Source organism: Hirundo rustica, chromosome Z (genome assembly GCF_015227805.2).
Source record: "Hirundo rustica isolate bHirRus1 chromosome Z, bHirRus1.pri.v3, whole genome shotgun sequence".
In the NCBI taxonomy this organism is placed as follows: domain Eukaryota; kingdom Metazoa; phylum Chordata; class Aves; order Passeriformes; family Hirundinidae; genus Hirundo; species Hirundo rustica.
The window spans coordinates 47527897-47545472 of NC_053488.1; the positions used below are offsets into that span (position 1 = coordinate 47527897).

Consider the following 17576-nt stretch of genomic DNA (forward strand, 5'->3'; position numbering starts at 1 on the left):
TATTATGCAAACTCTGGGTTTGTGTTCCTAAGGAGTGTGGCGTTCATGTTTAATCCAGAATTACTATATGAGCCAGCAACTGAATTCTGATCAGCTTGTGGCATGTGTACAAATGCTAGCAACTTCAAACTTCAATGAACATGTCACAAAAATTTTAAACAGCTGAATCAATTTTAGTTCTAGATCAAAGTACACTAGAACTAAAACCAAAAAACAAAACAAAAACAACCCCCCCAAACAAACAAAAAACCCCCAAACAGATGACATCAATACTATTTTTGAAACCTAAAAGAAAGAAGGAAAAGAGCAAGAAGAGCAAGCAGGACTTTTAAAGTACTTAAATTTTTTTTTTTAAGAAGTTTTTTAGGAAAAGTAATTAAATATGATAAACAGGATTTAAAAAAAAATGAAGACAATTTTGACTCCTACAGTAAAGCTGGTAATACAAAACATGTAAGGTCCTTCAACTGAAAACATTGTTCAGTGCTTCTTTATTTCAGAATAATTCCAGTAAATATAATGAATAAATGAAAATACATGTTTCTTAATTACAGAAAGACACACTTAAGCATATTAACTCGAGTTTTCGTATGAGAATAATTGTATATAATTGCACCATGATTTTCTCCTTCATTTACATTTTTCAGTGGCCAATTCAATCAAGTTTGGAAGAGTAGAGAGTTTCCAGTATTAATTACCTAGAATTTCCCTGGAAATCAGTAGCTGAACAGTATAGAAACAAACAAATGAAAGCCTTACTGAAGAAAACAAAGGAAAACTGATATGATGTTATGTCCTAAGAGCCAAAAAGTTTGGAACTGGTGCCTCTCAACAGACGCAAACAATTCTGTCATGAGCTCTCCCAAGCAGATAAAGAACATACAAAGGGAGGTCATAAATAACTAAAGCCTAAAGTTGTGAAGTAAACTAGACTTCACTTAGGCCATTAATATATATTGTACTTCCATCAGTAAATGTGAAACTATGAAAGAAACTACATTATCTCCAATGTATTTCTGATCTTCTTTTCTGATTTTCAAAATGTCCAGCTAGCAGAAGAGTCAGCACTCAGATGAGTCAGTAAAGTCTGGAGAGGTATCTCCAAGAAATCTGTTAAGTATACCAGCGCAAGGACTAACATGATACTCAGAGAGGAATCACAGTGGACTGAAGTCAATACAACTTCAGTCTCATGAACTAGTGCAGAAGTGCATTTAAACATTTAAAAGGCAAGTTGCATGCAAGACCACAGTGAAGTAAAATAACTGCCAAGAGAGACAGAATTTCTCTTACCCTGGACTTTATACAGCCGCATGGTATGTGTCACGTGGTGAAAAAAACAAACAACTTCTGAGAAAATCTTTCCATTAGCAACTCTTACGGTAGGTGGGTCTGTAAAAATATAAGGCTACAAAAAGAAAACAGAAAGTTGGAGTGAGTATTTTGGAAGTTATGCATAAATATAGCGTCAATAAATTAAGTAATTAATAAATATTAAAATAGCATTTTTTAAACCATTCTAATCTAAAAAAATGGAGTTTAAAAAATTACTCCTGATCTGAAATTCAGCAACTTCTTTTCAGAGTCTTACACTTTCTTTAGCTAAAATTAGGTTAAGTCTCATTACATATCTCACAAGTATTTTATGAGGATTAATGGATACAAGGTCTACAGACAAGCACATAAACGCATTGATATTGCATCTGGATTGAGCTCTTTTGATAGCAAAATTTTAACTGCTAACCAGCAATTAAACACTATAGTTTCAAAATCTGGGGCAGGTGGTTTAACTACCTCTGTCAGCGCTACATACTGCATAAGGTAATCCTCCTCTACTCTGCCATGTGGATCAGTTTGCATTTCCTTCAAAAGTAGAAGAGAAAGCTTTATCTTCATCAAAAGCAGCAACAGTTGCCAATGGACCTCTCTGGAATGCAGAGCAGGGCTGGGAATCATTATGAAATGTCAAGAAAGACAGTGGCTTACTACTCATGGTTCCCACAGACTAGGACAAACTTTTCATATCCATAGTCAAACTAAAGAAATGAAGGAAATTATTTTTCCATGCAGTCACAGTATTTACAGTCTTGGCGAGGAAAACAATTTTTTAAAAATTATTTTTAAAGTTAATTAACAGTTAATCCCACTGTGTGCACCAGATGAAAATAAATGGATTGCTGCAAAGGTAAAAATGAATTAAATATTGAGTGTTCAAGCCAAAAATGAAAATACAACACATGCAACTATCTCAACAGGGAAACAGCTGTAAATAATGACTTCACTCAAAAAAACCCCAACCAAAATGCTTGAAAAACACATTATTCAGAGGGATCTAGGCAGAAAACTCTCAGAGGGTGACTGTCTTACTTCTATATGTAGCAAGGCCCTAAGGACAGAGCATGGTCTTTCTTGAAGTAATGACACCAAAGATCAAATGTATTTTGAGAATGAACAGAGATAAAGCTTATATACATATAGACAAAACACACTAGAAAAGAAAAAGTACTGGTAAATATCCAATATTCTTTGAGTATATAACTGTATGTATATTTACAGGGAAGATTTCAAGAATTATCATATAAAAGAAAAAAACTGAAGGAGACTTTCAAGAGCGAAAAGCCTGCCCTTTCTATTTGTGTACTTATTCTCAGAGCTTCATATTATTCTTTAATAAAAGCTTTGCCAGAGCTGCAAGAGGCAACTCCTATAGTTATCAACTATAGGAATAGTTTGTACAGGAGTTTGGAAATCAGTTACTTACACATTGGTAAGACTGTTTGCTTTAGGGAAGGAAGGCTTTTTCCTACTGAAAAGCTTATCCAGTTAATCAATAAAAAACCTCAAAATACTGTTTTGTACTTCTTGATAGTCCATATGAAAAAATGTTGGAATACTTCCACAGGATCTCATCTAATCAATAAGACATACAAATGTCACCTGTTTTGCAAAATCTATTTGCTAGGTGAGAAATACAGAAGGAATATGGTATTCAAGGTGCACATAAATAACTAATATGCTGGGAGCAAAGAAATTTGAAGACCATATCTGAGGTTAGAACCTCTTATTTCCATGAAAAACTGAAAATATCTGTAATTGTAGATTGAATTCTCCCCTTCTGTGACTGATATATTCTATCACATATGGCAGAGAAGGAAAACTCATTTAATCTGTGACTACATGGCTTCTAGAAGTTAAAAATCCCACAGACAAGGAACTGGATGACTTACCCAATGGTGGAATAATCAAACCCTTCCTCCCTGCAGGGTAGAGCAACATGAAGGTACTCAAGCTAGCAAAGACAGACTGAAACAGCACCTAAAGGAACTCTCAGAAAATGAACTGAGAAACCTGAGGTCATGACATGAGAAACCACAGGACAAGCCAAAGACCTGTGACCTAGGAGAATACTTGCACAGACAGCAGACAGCCAAATATATTCTGTTATAAAAGTAACACAGATCTTAGGGTCTTCTGTAGTTTCTAAGAGTGTTTCTTGCTGGGCTCTCACTGGAGCTGGCCAGCAAAATGGAGAGATGCTGGATGAGCGACACAGGAATATAAAAGGCTGTACACTTATTAGGAAAACCCCCCCTGAAATAATAATAAAAATAAACAAACAAACAAACAAAAACAAAACAAAACAAAACAAAAAAAAAACCTCCCCCCAAAAAACCCAAAACACCACAACCCCAAACATTTGGAGGAACTCTTTTCCATTGAGTTTTTTAGTATAAAACGTGAGTGTGATATTGATGACAGCTATCTAAATACAGAGAAAGCTGAAATGAGATGGATTTATCAGCTCTCAGACTCTGGGATATTGCCGCAAATATTAAGTTCACACACCTGAGCCTCCAGGCTGCATATGTAGCCAAATCAGCTCTTCTTCTGAAGGTAAAGGCAACCACACAGACTGTTCTGAACTAAACAGAAAGATCAGCTGATGGAAAAGGAACTGTTATTTTGCAGATATTGCCTGAAACAAATTAATTTTTTTAAAATAATAATTTGTAATTTTGCTAGGACATGCATTGAGTTTGCAAGCCTCCAATTCAGTCGCAGTGCTAGAAAAGGTACAAAAGAAGAAGGTGGCCTCTTTCTTTTTGTTCACAAAGGCAGATGCTATCATGTGGTTTTGGGGATCAGACAAGTTCTGACAGAAGGAGTGGCAATATGACGTATACTCAAGTTCTCAAGCATGACCGATGTTCCCTGATTGTTGGGCAAGCAGGAAAAATGAAGTAAAAATACAACAGTGATAGAACAGGGTAGACTTCTAATTCTCATTTAGTGCTTAGAAAAGCACTAATCCTAGAAATTTTTGATTTGTTGATAGTTACCAGGAGAAATACCAGGAGTTCAGAACCTATAAAGAGATAATTGCCCAGGTTTGCCTCAACAAAAACATTTCAATCAACCAGGCTTTTAAGCACGAAAACATCTTTACGCATTGAATATGAAATTATTCTAGTATCATTGTCAAGATGCACAGGTCTGGAAAGATCCTGGTTCTGGATCTGAAATACAAAGGTACTTTTGATATGAAAGTCTAAAGCAATGTGGAAAGAACAAACTATAGATTATTTGCAAAACTCATTTGACAAAAGTCCTTGTCCCATTTCAGTGTTAAGTCTGCTTTGTAAACAAGCATGGACTAAAGGACCTTACACACCATGAAGTAATCTGTGATTATTCACACCTTGAACTGAAATAAAAATATTTTGGTTTCATATCCAATGGTTAGTCTGAAGACTCCACTTTGTAAAGAGTTAAAATAAATAGCTGCTGTAATATCTGTTCCTCTCAGCTCCAGTGGAATGAATTCCATTGTACGAGATCCAGCAACCTAGTGAGGCAGCTTTTGTTGAGCCCAGAAATCAGTATTTTTCACAAACAGGACAACACTATGGGTCAAAAGATTCAGAAATCATCCTTCTGTACTCCTACTCAACAGAAATAAGACAACCTTCCTTTAGGAAGATGGTGGGCAGGAGGCTTGGGGAGAAGTTAGCTAGGAATTTTAAAGAATACTTCGAACAAAATAGTATCTCATGAATCCCTCTGGTATACAGAAATATTTAGCATCAGAACAGGTGCCAAAGGGTGGAAATAACTGGAGATATCCCTTCACCAAAATATTTAATGGCTTGTATAGAAAATGGCATGGCATATTGCAGCCTGGAGGCATAAAGCATGGGTAATAAGCTTTTCCCATTGTTGATAACTAAAACACTCCTAACCATTTTAGTATGGCCAGGAAACTTCTGGTAGTACAGTATACTGTTGGTCTGGGTGCCAAAAAAACTATGCCAGGGGAAAGTATTCAACAACAGATGAAATGTTCTGGATAGGTCTAAAACGAAAAGAAAAAAAGAAAAAAAGAAAAAAAGAAAAAAAGAAAAAAATCTCAAGATGAAGCCTACAGGAAAAATAGCAGATTGCTCCTTCTTTGGTAGGGTTTGAGATTAGACTGAGTTAGCATTATTTTTTTTTAGCTCTAGCACTAGAGATCCTGCAAGGGGAAAAAAAATCTCTTTTCTTATATATTCTCTTAGTACATAAGTACCTATGGGAGCTAGTACATACACAGAATCACACAACCAGCTGCCTGAGGGAGAATCAAGATTCCCTAGTCTGGTTGTAACAAAACCCACCACTTTGATACTGAAAACATTATTTGTAAAACAAAAAAATCAACTATTTACATTGATCCCACAAATATTTAGCATCTGATGCTTTGGAAAAAACTGCTTTATTCTATTCCCAATTGATACCAAGCAGGGCTAGTAAGAAGTCATCACATATTGACTTATCTTGAATACACAGAAGAAAATAGACATTTAATTGTTTCAAAGTTTATTGAATACTGTGGGGTATTTTTCCACAGATCTACAAAAAAATGCATTGGACATTCTTCACGAACTCACGGGAGATAAAAAACATGTTTTGCCTTCATGAACAGGACATTTTTTTATATTTATTGTGAGGTCCAAGGAAAACCCTTCCTTCCAGACTTTGCTAACATTGTCAGTCAGTTACACTGCATTGCCATTTAAAAAAAATTACGATGCTGCCTTTTTTCCTGGTGCCTTGCTTTTTGTTTTGATTTTGCAGAAAAAGCAAAGGCATGATGGGAGGACTGTACTATCTCTTTAGACCTGCAGGATGGTGCCCCCATTCTGGACTTTGCACCATTGTAGCTTAGCACTGTGGTTAGTCAAATGATTAAGCCAGATAAAGAAAAATAATTTCTGAGTACTGAAGACCTGAAAATAAAGTGACCAAAAGATTTATCAGGTGAAAAAATTAATGAGTTAACAAGGACAAAGAAAACATATAACTCTACTCATACCAAAGGAAATTAGTCCAATAAAAAAACAATTATTCCTTGCAAATTTTGCTGTAATATATAGGATAAGGGAGGTAAGAAAAAAACAAAACAACAAAACACCTCGCCAAAAATCAAGAAAACTGCCTACCATCTATCCTATTGCCAATTTACACAAGGACTTAGAAAGTTAGTCAATCCACATCACACTAAGACCCCTGAACAGATGGCATTTCTTTTAAGACAGAAAGCATTAGCTCAAACTAGTTTAGAAACTACTATGGAATTACACTGTTAATCCCAGTGGGACAATTTAATTCGTATTATTAAAATCCAAGCCAAATGAGCCTTATGATGAAGCATAATATTAATGAAGTAGAATTTTCAGAAGTATAGCAATTCCATTTTTATTGTATAAAATGTTACGAAAGTTGAACAGCACCCTTTTACTGTTAACTTAATTGCAGTTTAATTTAATTTTTCTTTTCTAATTGTGATTGCAGACATGTGACAGACTTTTTCTGTTTAAACCATACCATTTTGCTACCTCAATTTGTCCAGATTATTTTCATAAAGCAAAATACTTAAATATATAGTTAAAATATGTAACTGCTAGATTTAGCGATTATTTTTATATGCAAAAGATTAATTAGAATTTAAAATAAAATTCATTAAAGTGTGACCACACAGCTAGTGAAAGATAAAAATAAAAAATCCTAAGTGACATTGTTCAAGTATTCATAGATAAAAATGCAGTAAAATAAGGAAATACGAAATGGCATATAAAGTGAAGGATAAGGCAACCCTGATGAATATATCTGAAGTAAACAATTATGGGACTAAATGTACTAACTAGTTTAAAACTGTAAACTCACAGACCTTTCCTTTCTAGGAAAGATTGCTAGGAAAGAAAAGGAAACTGTTCTGGCCCTTCCAGATTGATTTACACACATAAAAAGGGGGAAATAGAAAAAGAAAAAAAGAAAAATAAAAGAAAAAGAAAGAAAGCCAAACACCTTTCCCTCCTGCCAAAAAGTAGAACAATTACCCTTGCATATTTCCTAAAATGGTAAGCGTAGAACTCATAGTTTGCCTTATGTATGCAACTTGAGTTTTCACAAGGGAAACTCAGAAGAAATATGCTGACAATAGCTAGCTTCATAAATGTTCATTATTTTATCTTCTGCCCTCTGAAATATCACCACTCCAGTTCCAAAAGGGAAGTAGTAGACTCTGCATGGTAATTAAGCCTCTGTAAGAATGTTGCCATTTCCCAATTTCCAATCTGAAAATTAATAGGAGTGTGCAGTTGCTCTCCAATAATTACATAGATAAAAATACAGATAACCCTAGATAACTAAATCAGAACAGTTTCTTGCTACTCTGTCTTTATATTCAGCAATTGCGACTCAGTATCTTAAATACTATATTAAACTAAATATGCTAATATCAGCTTAAAAAAATAACTCTGAACCAAAAGCAACTCATTCAGAATTTTTAAAAAAATCAGAAAAATGAAGATGTAGAAATGAATCGGTATGTCCTACATATTTTCACCACAGAAAGCAAAAAAACGAACTTATTTTACTGATAATGAATGGTCACATCTCACTGGATTTCTTGCAAGGACCGCTTCTTAAGGTTTTTGGGAACCATATATATTCTTTAGATTTTCACATTTTCAAATTTCAATTGTGTTTTTACTCTAATGCAGAGTTAAGAAGTATGAACTTCTGCCAATCATTTCAATAGCCCACATCATTATGTCTAGCCACAGAGCTTTTATTTCAGTTTTGGGGACAACACTGAAATAGCTCTTCCAATCTCTACTTGCCAAACACTTAAAAGTTACTTCAAGATTAGAATCTTTTTGCAAACAAACGATTTACCTTGGCATCTCCATCTGGTAAGAAGAGATAAGCTCCACTTTTATCTCGGTTACTGGTAGTTCCATACCAAGCAAATTCCACCTTCATTTGATGTTTTTTACCATCTTTTTTGGTATTTATTTTCTAAAAGGACAGAAATTCACGTTAGGTTTCCATAAAGCAGCACAAAAATTCAAATATGGTGTTTTGAAATAAAATATAACATACCTCCAGTAATCCAGACATTCCTGAAAACCACAGTTTCATGTATGCATTTTCTAAGATTATATTATCCAAAGAATGCTGCATCTCTTTTATCTTGAAAACTCTATCTGGCCTCTCCTGTCTGCTATTCCTTACATATATATTATAATCAGCTAAAACTGCTTCAGAACTCTCATCCTCCAAAAGCTGGTAGACTCCAATCCCAAGCGGTGGTAGATGTGCCACAAAAGAGATCTGTCGGGAGCAAATAAGTAGCCATTACTAAAAGTAGCAAAATATCAACTTTTTATACTGAACTTATGTTCAGAGTAACTCCTTTTGTTTGAATGATTTTAAGATGGCTGAGTTTTCCGATAGCCCATAAATAAATATGAAGAATTAACAAACAAAAATACCTGCATCACTAATTTGCTTAGCATCAAGATTACCATTATATTAATGCAATAATAATCTTGAATCTTGTTAAGAATGTTAGCTGTGATATGCAATTCTGAGTATATTTGCTTTTCATTGAAGATGCATGTGTACTGGATCAAGTGCAACTGGACTCTACTTATTATTTTATTTTGAAATTTAAATTTAAAAATGCATGAAAATAACTAAGTATAAAGCATCTCATTTTCTGTTTTTTTAGGAGCTATAATCTGCATAGAAGAGTAGTATACAAGGTACATCTCCAAAGCAATTTGTTTCAAATTTGAAGTCCAGACAAGTCTTTTCATGTCCTCTTCTTCAGGCAATAAAAGTACTAATTATTGTGCTGATCTTGGCTGGGATAAACTCAAATTTCCCCATAGTAGCACTTTTGGTGCTTTGTTTCAGTATTAACCACAGTGATAAAACAGTGATGTTTCAACAATGGCTGAGCAGGGCTTATGCAGCATCAGGGTCCTTTCTGCTGCTGCACCAGTGAGAAGGCTGCAGGGGCACAAGGAGTTGGGAGGGAACACAGCCAGGACAGCTGATCCCAGCTGACCAAAGTGATATTCCAGACCATGTGACATGATGCTCAGCAATAAAAACTGTGAGAAGAAAAAGGAAGGGGGAATGTTTGGAGTGATGGTGTTTGCCTTCCTAAGTCACTGTTTCCCATGATGAAGCCCTGCTCTGCTGGGGATGGCTGAGCACCTACCCAACGTTGGGACACAGTGAATGAATTCCTTGTTTTGCTTTGCTTGTGTACAGTGCTTCAGCTTTACCCATGAGCTTTCTCAACCATTACCCATCCAACTTTATCCTCCACCCCACTGAGCAAGCATGCATGTGGGGTTGAGCTGCTTAGCAGGGTTTACCCACAACAGTTATCCCTTTGGAACAACGGAGAGACAGTTACTGAATTAGTGTCATAGAAATATTACCCTGAACTAAGTTCCTGCATTAAAAGGGATCAAAACATAAGCCTGAAAGCAATTACTACTGTAGCATTACTATTACAGTAATACACTATTACTGTACCATAAAAAATTCAATTATATAAATTTCTGATGTAAGATGTGATCATTGAGGACAATTTTCTAAAATGATGTACAACTAAAAAATTCTCAAAAGGTTTGCTTCAAACAAAAAACAAGAGGTGGGCTTGAGTATTCAGAAGGGAAGAGGACATCTGAAGGTAAATGCTTAAGCCATTGCACATACTAGACCTTCCAGGTGGAGTGCTTGAGAGCATACAGACTTGTATGACTCTGTGTACAGACTGGCACTTGAAGGAAGAAGCAACTGAACTGAGAAAGCGAGGGGAAAAGACACACATCCAGTATTTTCCAGTCATGCAGCTGAAACTGATTCTTTGAATGTAGTAAATTATATCACATAAGTTTAACAGCTTATCAGTTTAAGAAACATTAAAGCTAAATACATTTATGTTGACTTTTTGGGGTTTTGTTTTGTTTTGGTTTGGTTTGGGTGTTTTACTAAAAATGACTGAATTAACAGTATTGTCTATAGAGAACAGAAATGCCAATATATTTCAATTTTTCTTCAACTAGGAACCTATGATACCTGTCAGAAAACATATTTTAATGCTTTTTACTTAAAGTAGGATACCTGATAGGCTTCATGTGATACTGTAGTTGCTCCATCCCAAACAGCATTAATCTGGACAGTAACAGGTTTTCCCAAAGGAGACAATAATTTAACTCTGGGTGAATTCACATTGACTGAAACCACTGAAAATCGCTCCTGTTCTGTAGGATTATATATCAAAAGGTATCTGAAAAAAACATATTTACTAAATTATCCTTTGGCAACCAAGCTTCCTCCTTCAGGTTTAATGTTACTGCACATAAATTTTACATACGGAGGATTAAAACAGCACTAGAACAACAGGTACATACCACAACAAATAAATATACAAAACATTACCAAGAAACAACGGATATTTAACATCAATTATATGCAGATCTTCTTTTCCTAATGCTATTATTTCTCCAAGAAATTTTGAAAATTCCTTAAAAAAAGATACATCTATTCTCCATTATAATTGCTAAAGAATCGCTATTAACAGTTGCAAGCACAACCAAGATACTTAAGGACATTTAAAATGTATTTTTCAGGCTGAATGATCAAATTTGCATCCACAATTGCTTTTTTTTAAACACAACTTAGAAAAAAATGAGTGAAGAAAACTGGCTCTACATATATATATATATATATATTCACTAAAGAAACTAGTTTCTATCTCCTATAAGGGAAAGTACAAAACTATTTAAATTAAAATTTAGCATCATTTACTATGGCAACTGTTTGCATATCTTCTTAATAAGTACATATCAAATGACTATTTTTTTTCATAGTCTTATGTATTTTCTTACATTTGAACACAGTTTATGCTACTAACCAAAAGAATCAGCCCTGAGCTTAACAGACTGACTTTATTAGCCTATTTTATTTATTTATTTATTTATTTATTTATTACAGGTTCATACATTGTAAGGCATAGAAAAACAAAGTTATACTAGAACACCTGTGGCTCATGTAATTGTAGGTCTATCACTGTATTTCACTGACAAGCTCAAAGAATGCAGCATTTACAACTGTTCCCTGAAGTTTCCCTCTGTTCATGCCAACCCTTAAAAGAAGTCTTTTATTATAAAAACTGCTCTTGCCAAAACTTCTGTTATCTTCTTAACTATATATAGCAAAATGATTATTCTATCTTCTACCCCCTCAACACTCCCCACTTTAAAGCAGTTTACTTCTTCATGGGATCTGATCTTTCATCACTTCCCATGAGATCCATTTCTTATCAAATCACTCCTGCTTTTCTTCTAAGCAGATTCTCCTTGTTCCCTGCTCTGTTTTCTATGCAGATTCTTCATGGTTTTGTCTGTGGTTTTTTTTTTTTTTGCTTAAACCTCAAATTCAATTACCCCCTTGACAGACCAAACCACTTCACCTAAAATTGTCACCATCCACCCAACCTACAAATCTCATTCAGAATCCTGACCAGGCCACCGTTTCTCCCTTACCTTTTACTGGCTTCCTTTGGTTTTCTGCATCAAACTTGGCTCACAAATTCCCCAGAACTTCACTGCTACACTATAACTGCACAATCAGTATGAAATGCAAAGCCAACTCCAACTTCTCGTTAGTTGAATAAACAAAATCAGAGGCTTTATTAGCTTTTTATATCAAGAACCTTTGGATTACTTGACATATATCAAACGAGCTTCCCATAAAAATCTGTTTTCAACTCCTTAAATTCCTGTGCTGAAGTACTCATTAAAGCATGACTTCTAAGCATCCAGTGATTTTCAATGTGTATTTGTGATCACAACCAAAAGAGTTTTTGCAAGCTCTCTTTTGCCCTGTTTCATGCTGAAGACTCCTAGATTACTAGAGAATATATTAGTTAACCATATCCTGTGTCAGCTTTCAGTCTTTAAGAACTTGCACAAGACTTTCTGAGAACCACCCCCTAGACTGGGGTAGGGCATTTTACACTTATCCAGAGCTGTCTTCTTTCAGAGTAAGATTTTAATTTAAATGTTTTGATTAATCTTAATAGGGGTTTTTGTTGGCTTGCTTGTTTCATTTGTTTTTTTTTTAAATAGCTTAAATGGAATCAAAATCTAGCTAAACCAACCCATCTCTCAGTCTCAACCCATTACAAATTAGGAAGAGAAAAGAAATTATATCAAATTTTTTTAAGAACTCCTCATGTACTGTGAAAAAAGCATGTTAAGAACTCTGTCAGAAAAAATACAGGTTAAGAGACAATGGAACAATAAAGCCCAAAATGAATCCTCATTCTCATCCACCAACAGAACACAGTATCTTTTTTTTTTCTTTACTCTTATACGTTTGAATTCCTCAATTCCTATGCCTCAAAGTAAAAGAAGACCTTATGCATATAATAACTTTTCAGTAGTGCCACACATTCTCATTAAATTTAAATTATCTGCCAAGCAAAGAACATATTAGTGCAAAAAATATTTCCAGGAACTTTGTTCACCTTCCCATAGGTACAAACTTATTTTACAACTTTAATTAGTTGTATGACAAATTTAACTATAACAAAAGACCTCAGGAACTGCAGTATTAATATAATATTTCATCAGGCTACTTTTTTAAAATTTGTATTTGGATTAAATAAATTTATTGTTGTATGAAAATATATATATTTTTTTAACTTCTTGAATTTATTTTAAGTTCATTATGTGTGTGCAGAGTCAGAGGAAGCTAGCAATGACAGGGCAGATTTTCAACACTTGAAATGCAGGAATTTTGACTAGATGCTAATATTTTGTTTTAACATATTATTTCAGGAGACATAATTCTTTTGCATATACAAAAGCACTGACTAATACAATTAAACCACATTACTCCTGAAGTACCATTCAATTCCCACCCTTAAATAATATCCCACTATAAAAATTGTAGATTTTATTTGAAAAAAAAAGACATACACCTCACTTAAGCTGTATCATTGCAAAGAATGTTATGCGAAAAGCTGAGTACAACTGCTTAATGCACTACGGTTGCACTACACAGGAGAGCAATCTGAAAATATTTAAAGATTTTCTATGCATTATTTTAAGGCAAAAATATACATATTACTGTCTTTCAGTAGAAGCAAGCAAATATTTTCATTATTCAAGTCTCTGGTTTTCGGCAACAATACTAATAAAACTATTAAAGTTCCATCTTTAATTCAGTTAAAGAGTGAAGGGTTTTAATGGTTATTGGTAAAATTCATATGAAAAATTTTATCTGAAATATTTTACTTTAGAGGCACCATTATGGCCAAGAGTCAGTCATAATTTATTTCATTTGTTCAAGAAATCTAGGAATCCTAAAACTATGTTAAAATCAACTGCATTGATACAAAAATCATGACTAAACCACTCACATGGAGAACACATATTTCACCTCTGCACTGGGAGCAGGAGTTAACTGCCTCCGGCCCACCAAAAAATGAGAATTTACTAAAGATTGGTGCTCTTAATCCCAAACTGGATGCATTACAAATAATTGCAATTTAAGAAATGCAAATCCTTTTCAGACACTTTTGGAAAGATATATCTTGAACTCTTTTACCCCCTACTTTTTTGGGTCTCCAAAACTCAAACCAGGTATCTTTTAGTCATACATGCATGACCACTTTTCCTAGATAATCTACCATTAATAACATTAATAAACCCTATTAAATGTATACATACAAACATCAAAGAATATTTTGGCCAGTTTTTCCTGTAGTACAAGATTTAACTTGTTGTGGAACATTTCCAGCAAGAGCTGGAAAACACCCCTCTCCTCCCACCCCTCTGCTTCTTGTTTCAAATACTTTAATTATTAAATTTTAAAAAACCATATAAACAGCTGTAGCTTTATTTACAGACAAAAATATGAATAAAGATTTATATCTCTATCCACTTTAATCCCTGCCCCCTAAAAGAATATTGTTTCTTAACCAGAAGAGCTTCAGTATTTCAAAAGATCACTGTTTTCTGTTTCTCCACTGTACATAAATATATGGGCATATACATTGATACACACATTTACTGGTAACACCTGCAATTACCATAATTACTACTTCTTTTTGAAGTTAATTCATCCTTGTTTCACAAGACATGCGTTCAACTAACATGAGAAACCACAACTCACTACTAGTAAATGTCAGAGCATCATCAATAATAAAGGCTTATTCAAAAACCACCTCTTCAAGGCACTTGGATTCACAGTTCAAGACAACAGTGTTCACTGCTCAGTAGAGTAATTTTATTCAAATACATCTGGAGAACCAATTCCTTGAGGTACTCTAGCTCAGACTGACCTATTTTACTGAAATTTCTCCAGCAAACCTTCTGAGATGGATTAGAGCATTTCCCATTATAAATGTTTTAATCAGAGTCAGTTCTCTGGACACATAAGCACAATTTTAATGTGAAGCTACATGAACAAGACCTTCAAAGCTGATTAGTTTCTTTCACTTTTCTCCCATAAAGGCCAAGGTAAAAACCACCTACGTGGTAAAAGAAAAAAGCAACACGTACATCCAAAAGTGAGAAAAAGTACAAGCCATGAAGCCAAACTATATATTATATCAATGGTCTTCCACTGAAGAACGAAAGAGAATAAACAGATGCATGTAAGTTCTGAAAATGTCAAGAGAGGATTAATGAAAACAGTTTAAAATGCTTTATGATAAAGAGAAAATGAATTGAGTAACTACATATGGTAAAATTCACAAGAAAGGCTGGTGGGTTAGAAACCACAATTCAGCTAGAAATGTATTCTGAGGTCTTGACTGTTGATGGACTTTGATAGTCTAGGACTTTAAAATTGTAAACAAAACTGAAATTCTAAAAAAAAAAAAAAAAAAAGGTCATTTCACTGGGTAAATAGACTCAAAACTGTTCCACACCTTAAAATTGAAAGAAAAATTTATTTGAAAGATGGTAGAATAATCAGTAGGTCATAATGTTTAATTACTGAACACTGATATATATGAGGTAGAAACAAAGTAGGGCTTAATATTTAAACTGCATAAAGCAGTTCTTGCCATGGTAGCTTCCAAAAATACCACTAAAATATCAAAATTACAAGATTTCTGATTTCAACAAAATTTCAATGAAAAACACCCCCAAAAGTCAAAGAAAACTAGAATCCTAAGAAACTGCCTTTGAATTTGAACTGCCCATGAATTGCATTACACAGGTGCATGTCTTTAGGGATGGAGGTACATGGGAAAAAAAAAGAATCAAGACCATTGATTTAAACCAGGTATTTATCTGTTCATTGTGCATATATGTACAACCTCCCTGAAGAAAAGACTTCTGTGATCCTTGAAACCCAAGAAAATATCTAGATACTTATTTTCCTTGTTTTGTTTTGGCTTTTTGGTTTTGTTTTTTTTAATATGGAATAAAACCATGACTAACTTGAGCACAAAAATCACCCCCCCTGTTATTTAAAAAGCTCTCTCCTTGCTTTAAAAGGCAATGGGGAAAAACATTGAATAAAACCTAAAAAATTCCCTTTGCTTATGAAGGAAAACCGAATACTTATTCAAACTGGTAAGTAAAACAAACAAACAAACAAACAGCTATTTCAAGTTACTTAGCTCTTTTCAAAACTCTAATGGTCCCTCATTTAAGGATCAAGGCCTCCTTAGTAAAAAGTATGAATAACAAAACATTTGCTATTAATTACTAAAGATGACCTATAAAATATAATTATAGAGCCTATTAAAATAATTGTTCTGAAAATAAATGCCATATATAAAATCTTCAGGATATTATCTGTTCATAGTGCTCCTCTGGTTATACAGAAATTAGACATTTTCCAATATCTCAATTGATGGTCTGTTTTTAATCATTTAGGAACAAAACTCAACAAAAGCCAACTGTGCAGGCTCATGATTGTGACACTCTCCGTGGCAGCAGATTAATGTTTTTTTCCTCCAGCTCTTCTGTCAGTAACTCAATTGAGCTTCATAAGCTGTGTGTTTCACAGCATTTCGAGACACTTTTCAGTTCCATTCAAAATTAATTTTGTAAGAAATTTAAGCAACAGAGAAAGTTTTGGACAAAATTATTCAAACCCTCATGCATGCAAATCTTGTGACCAATGTCCTCCACTTTCTGAAGGTACTGGAGTCTGATTCATGCTCATTTCAAAGAAAATTTGACTCTGCAGGTATCTTTATTTCCCCCTCTTTGAAATGCATACCTATTTCTCAAAAGTAAAATACTCTCATGATTTCACCCAGATTATACTTCTTCTATTACATGTTACTGTAAATACTGAACTCTGTATCTCTGTGTACCTCAAACTATTATCAGTGACATCTGATAACACCTTCTCTCAAAAGCAGCAAACTCCACTAAAAAAAAAGAGGAAGGCAACATGAAGTATCAAAATCAATTTGTCAGTTAATTTTGAGATAAAACCTCATAAGCCCCAGAGGAGTTATTTAATGTATTTTGGAATACATATGCATGGATACTTGTGCAATAATACAAAAATAATTTTCTTCCTAGCTCATATTTCAGAAGGTAACAAAACCAGCAATACCCATTAGATGCATCAGAGGTTTTAGAGGGTTTTTCTCCAGAAGGCAAAATACACTTCTGGTGTTAAATCATACCAACTAATGTACAGAAATCTCGTGTTAGGGATTTAGGATATTTCTTTTAGAAACAGAATTTCTGGGGGCTCAGGAGAGGAAGAGGTGTAGAAAGGCAAAGGGAAAATGCAAGATCTTCTAGTATGTCTATTAACTGAGTGAAGGTAGCATGAAGTTAAGGTCAAAGCAACATATGAAACTACAGTGAAATTGTACTTAAACTGCATCAACAGACCTAATTATATTAAAATAGTTTTGATAATTGCTAGAGATTAAACCTACCTCCTCTGAGGTACAGTGGACACTGAAACCATTTGCAGCCATAACTAAAAAATCCTAGACATTTAATTAAATTGAGAAGTCTTTTGTTTATAATTAGATCTTATGCTTTCAGATATAGTGTAAGATGTAAACACAAAATCTGGCGCAATAGGAATATGGCTGGTTTATTAAAAATGAAGTTAAACAAACAGTTTTCTATTAAGTCAGAGAGAAGGAGGTCCTTCCCCAAAAGAAGATTCCAATACTTTCCCCCAATGGTCTTTTAACTGACTGGATAAAGTCTAATGAGATTTATCAGTTT

The 17576-nt window shown here is 34.1% G+C and overlaps 1 protein-coding gene across 1 annotated transcript in view; it reads right to left on the reverse strand.

Annotated features, from left to right (window-relative positions):
* MAN2A1 (mannosidase alpha class 2A member 1) overlaps nucleotides 1-17576 on the reverse strand; it is a 114832-nt gene that overhangs the window by 28065 nt on the left and 69191 nt on the right. Inside the window, exons 13-16 of the mRNA XM_040089981.2 lie at nucleotides 10468-10633; nucleotides 8425-8655; nucleotides 8218-8340; nucleotides 1294-1408 (exon numbers count right to left, since the gene is read on the reverse strand). Coding sequence (XP_039945915.1) covers nucleotides 1294-1408; nucleotides 8218-8340; nucleotides 8425-8655; nucleotides 10468-10633 — 635 coding nt within the window. The remainder of the gene's footprint in view (nucleotides 1-1293; nucleotides 1409-8217; nucleotides 8341-8424; nucleotides 8656-10467; nucleotides 10634-17576) is intronic.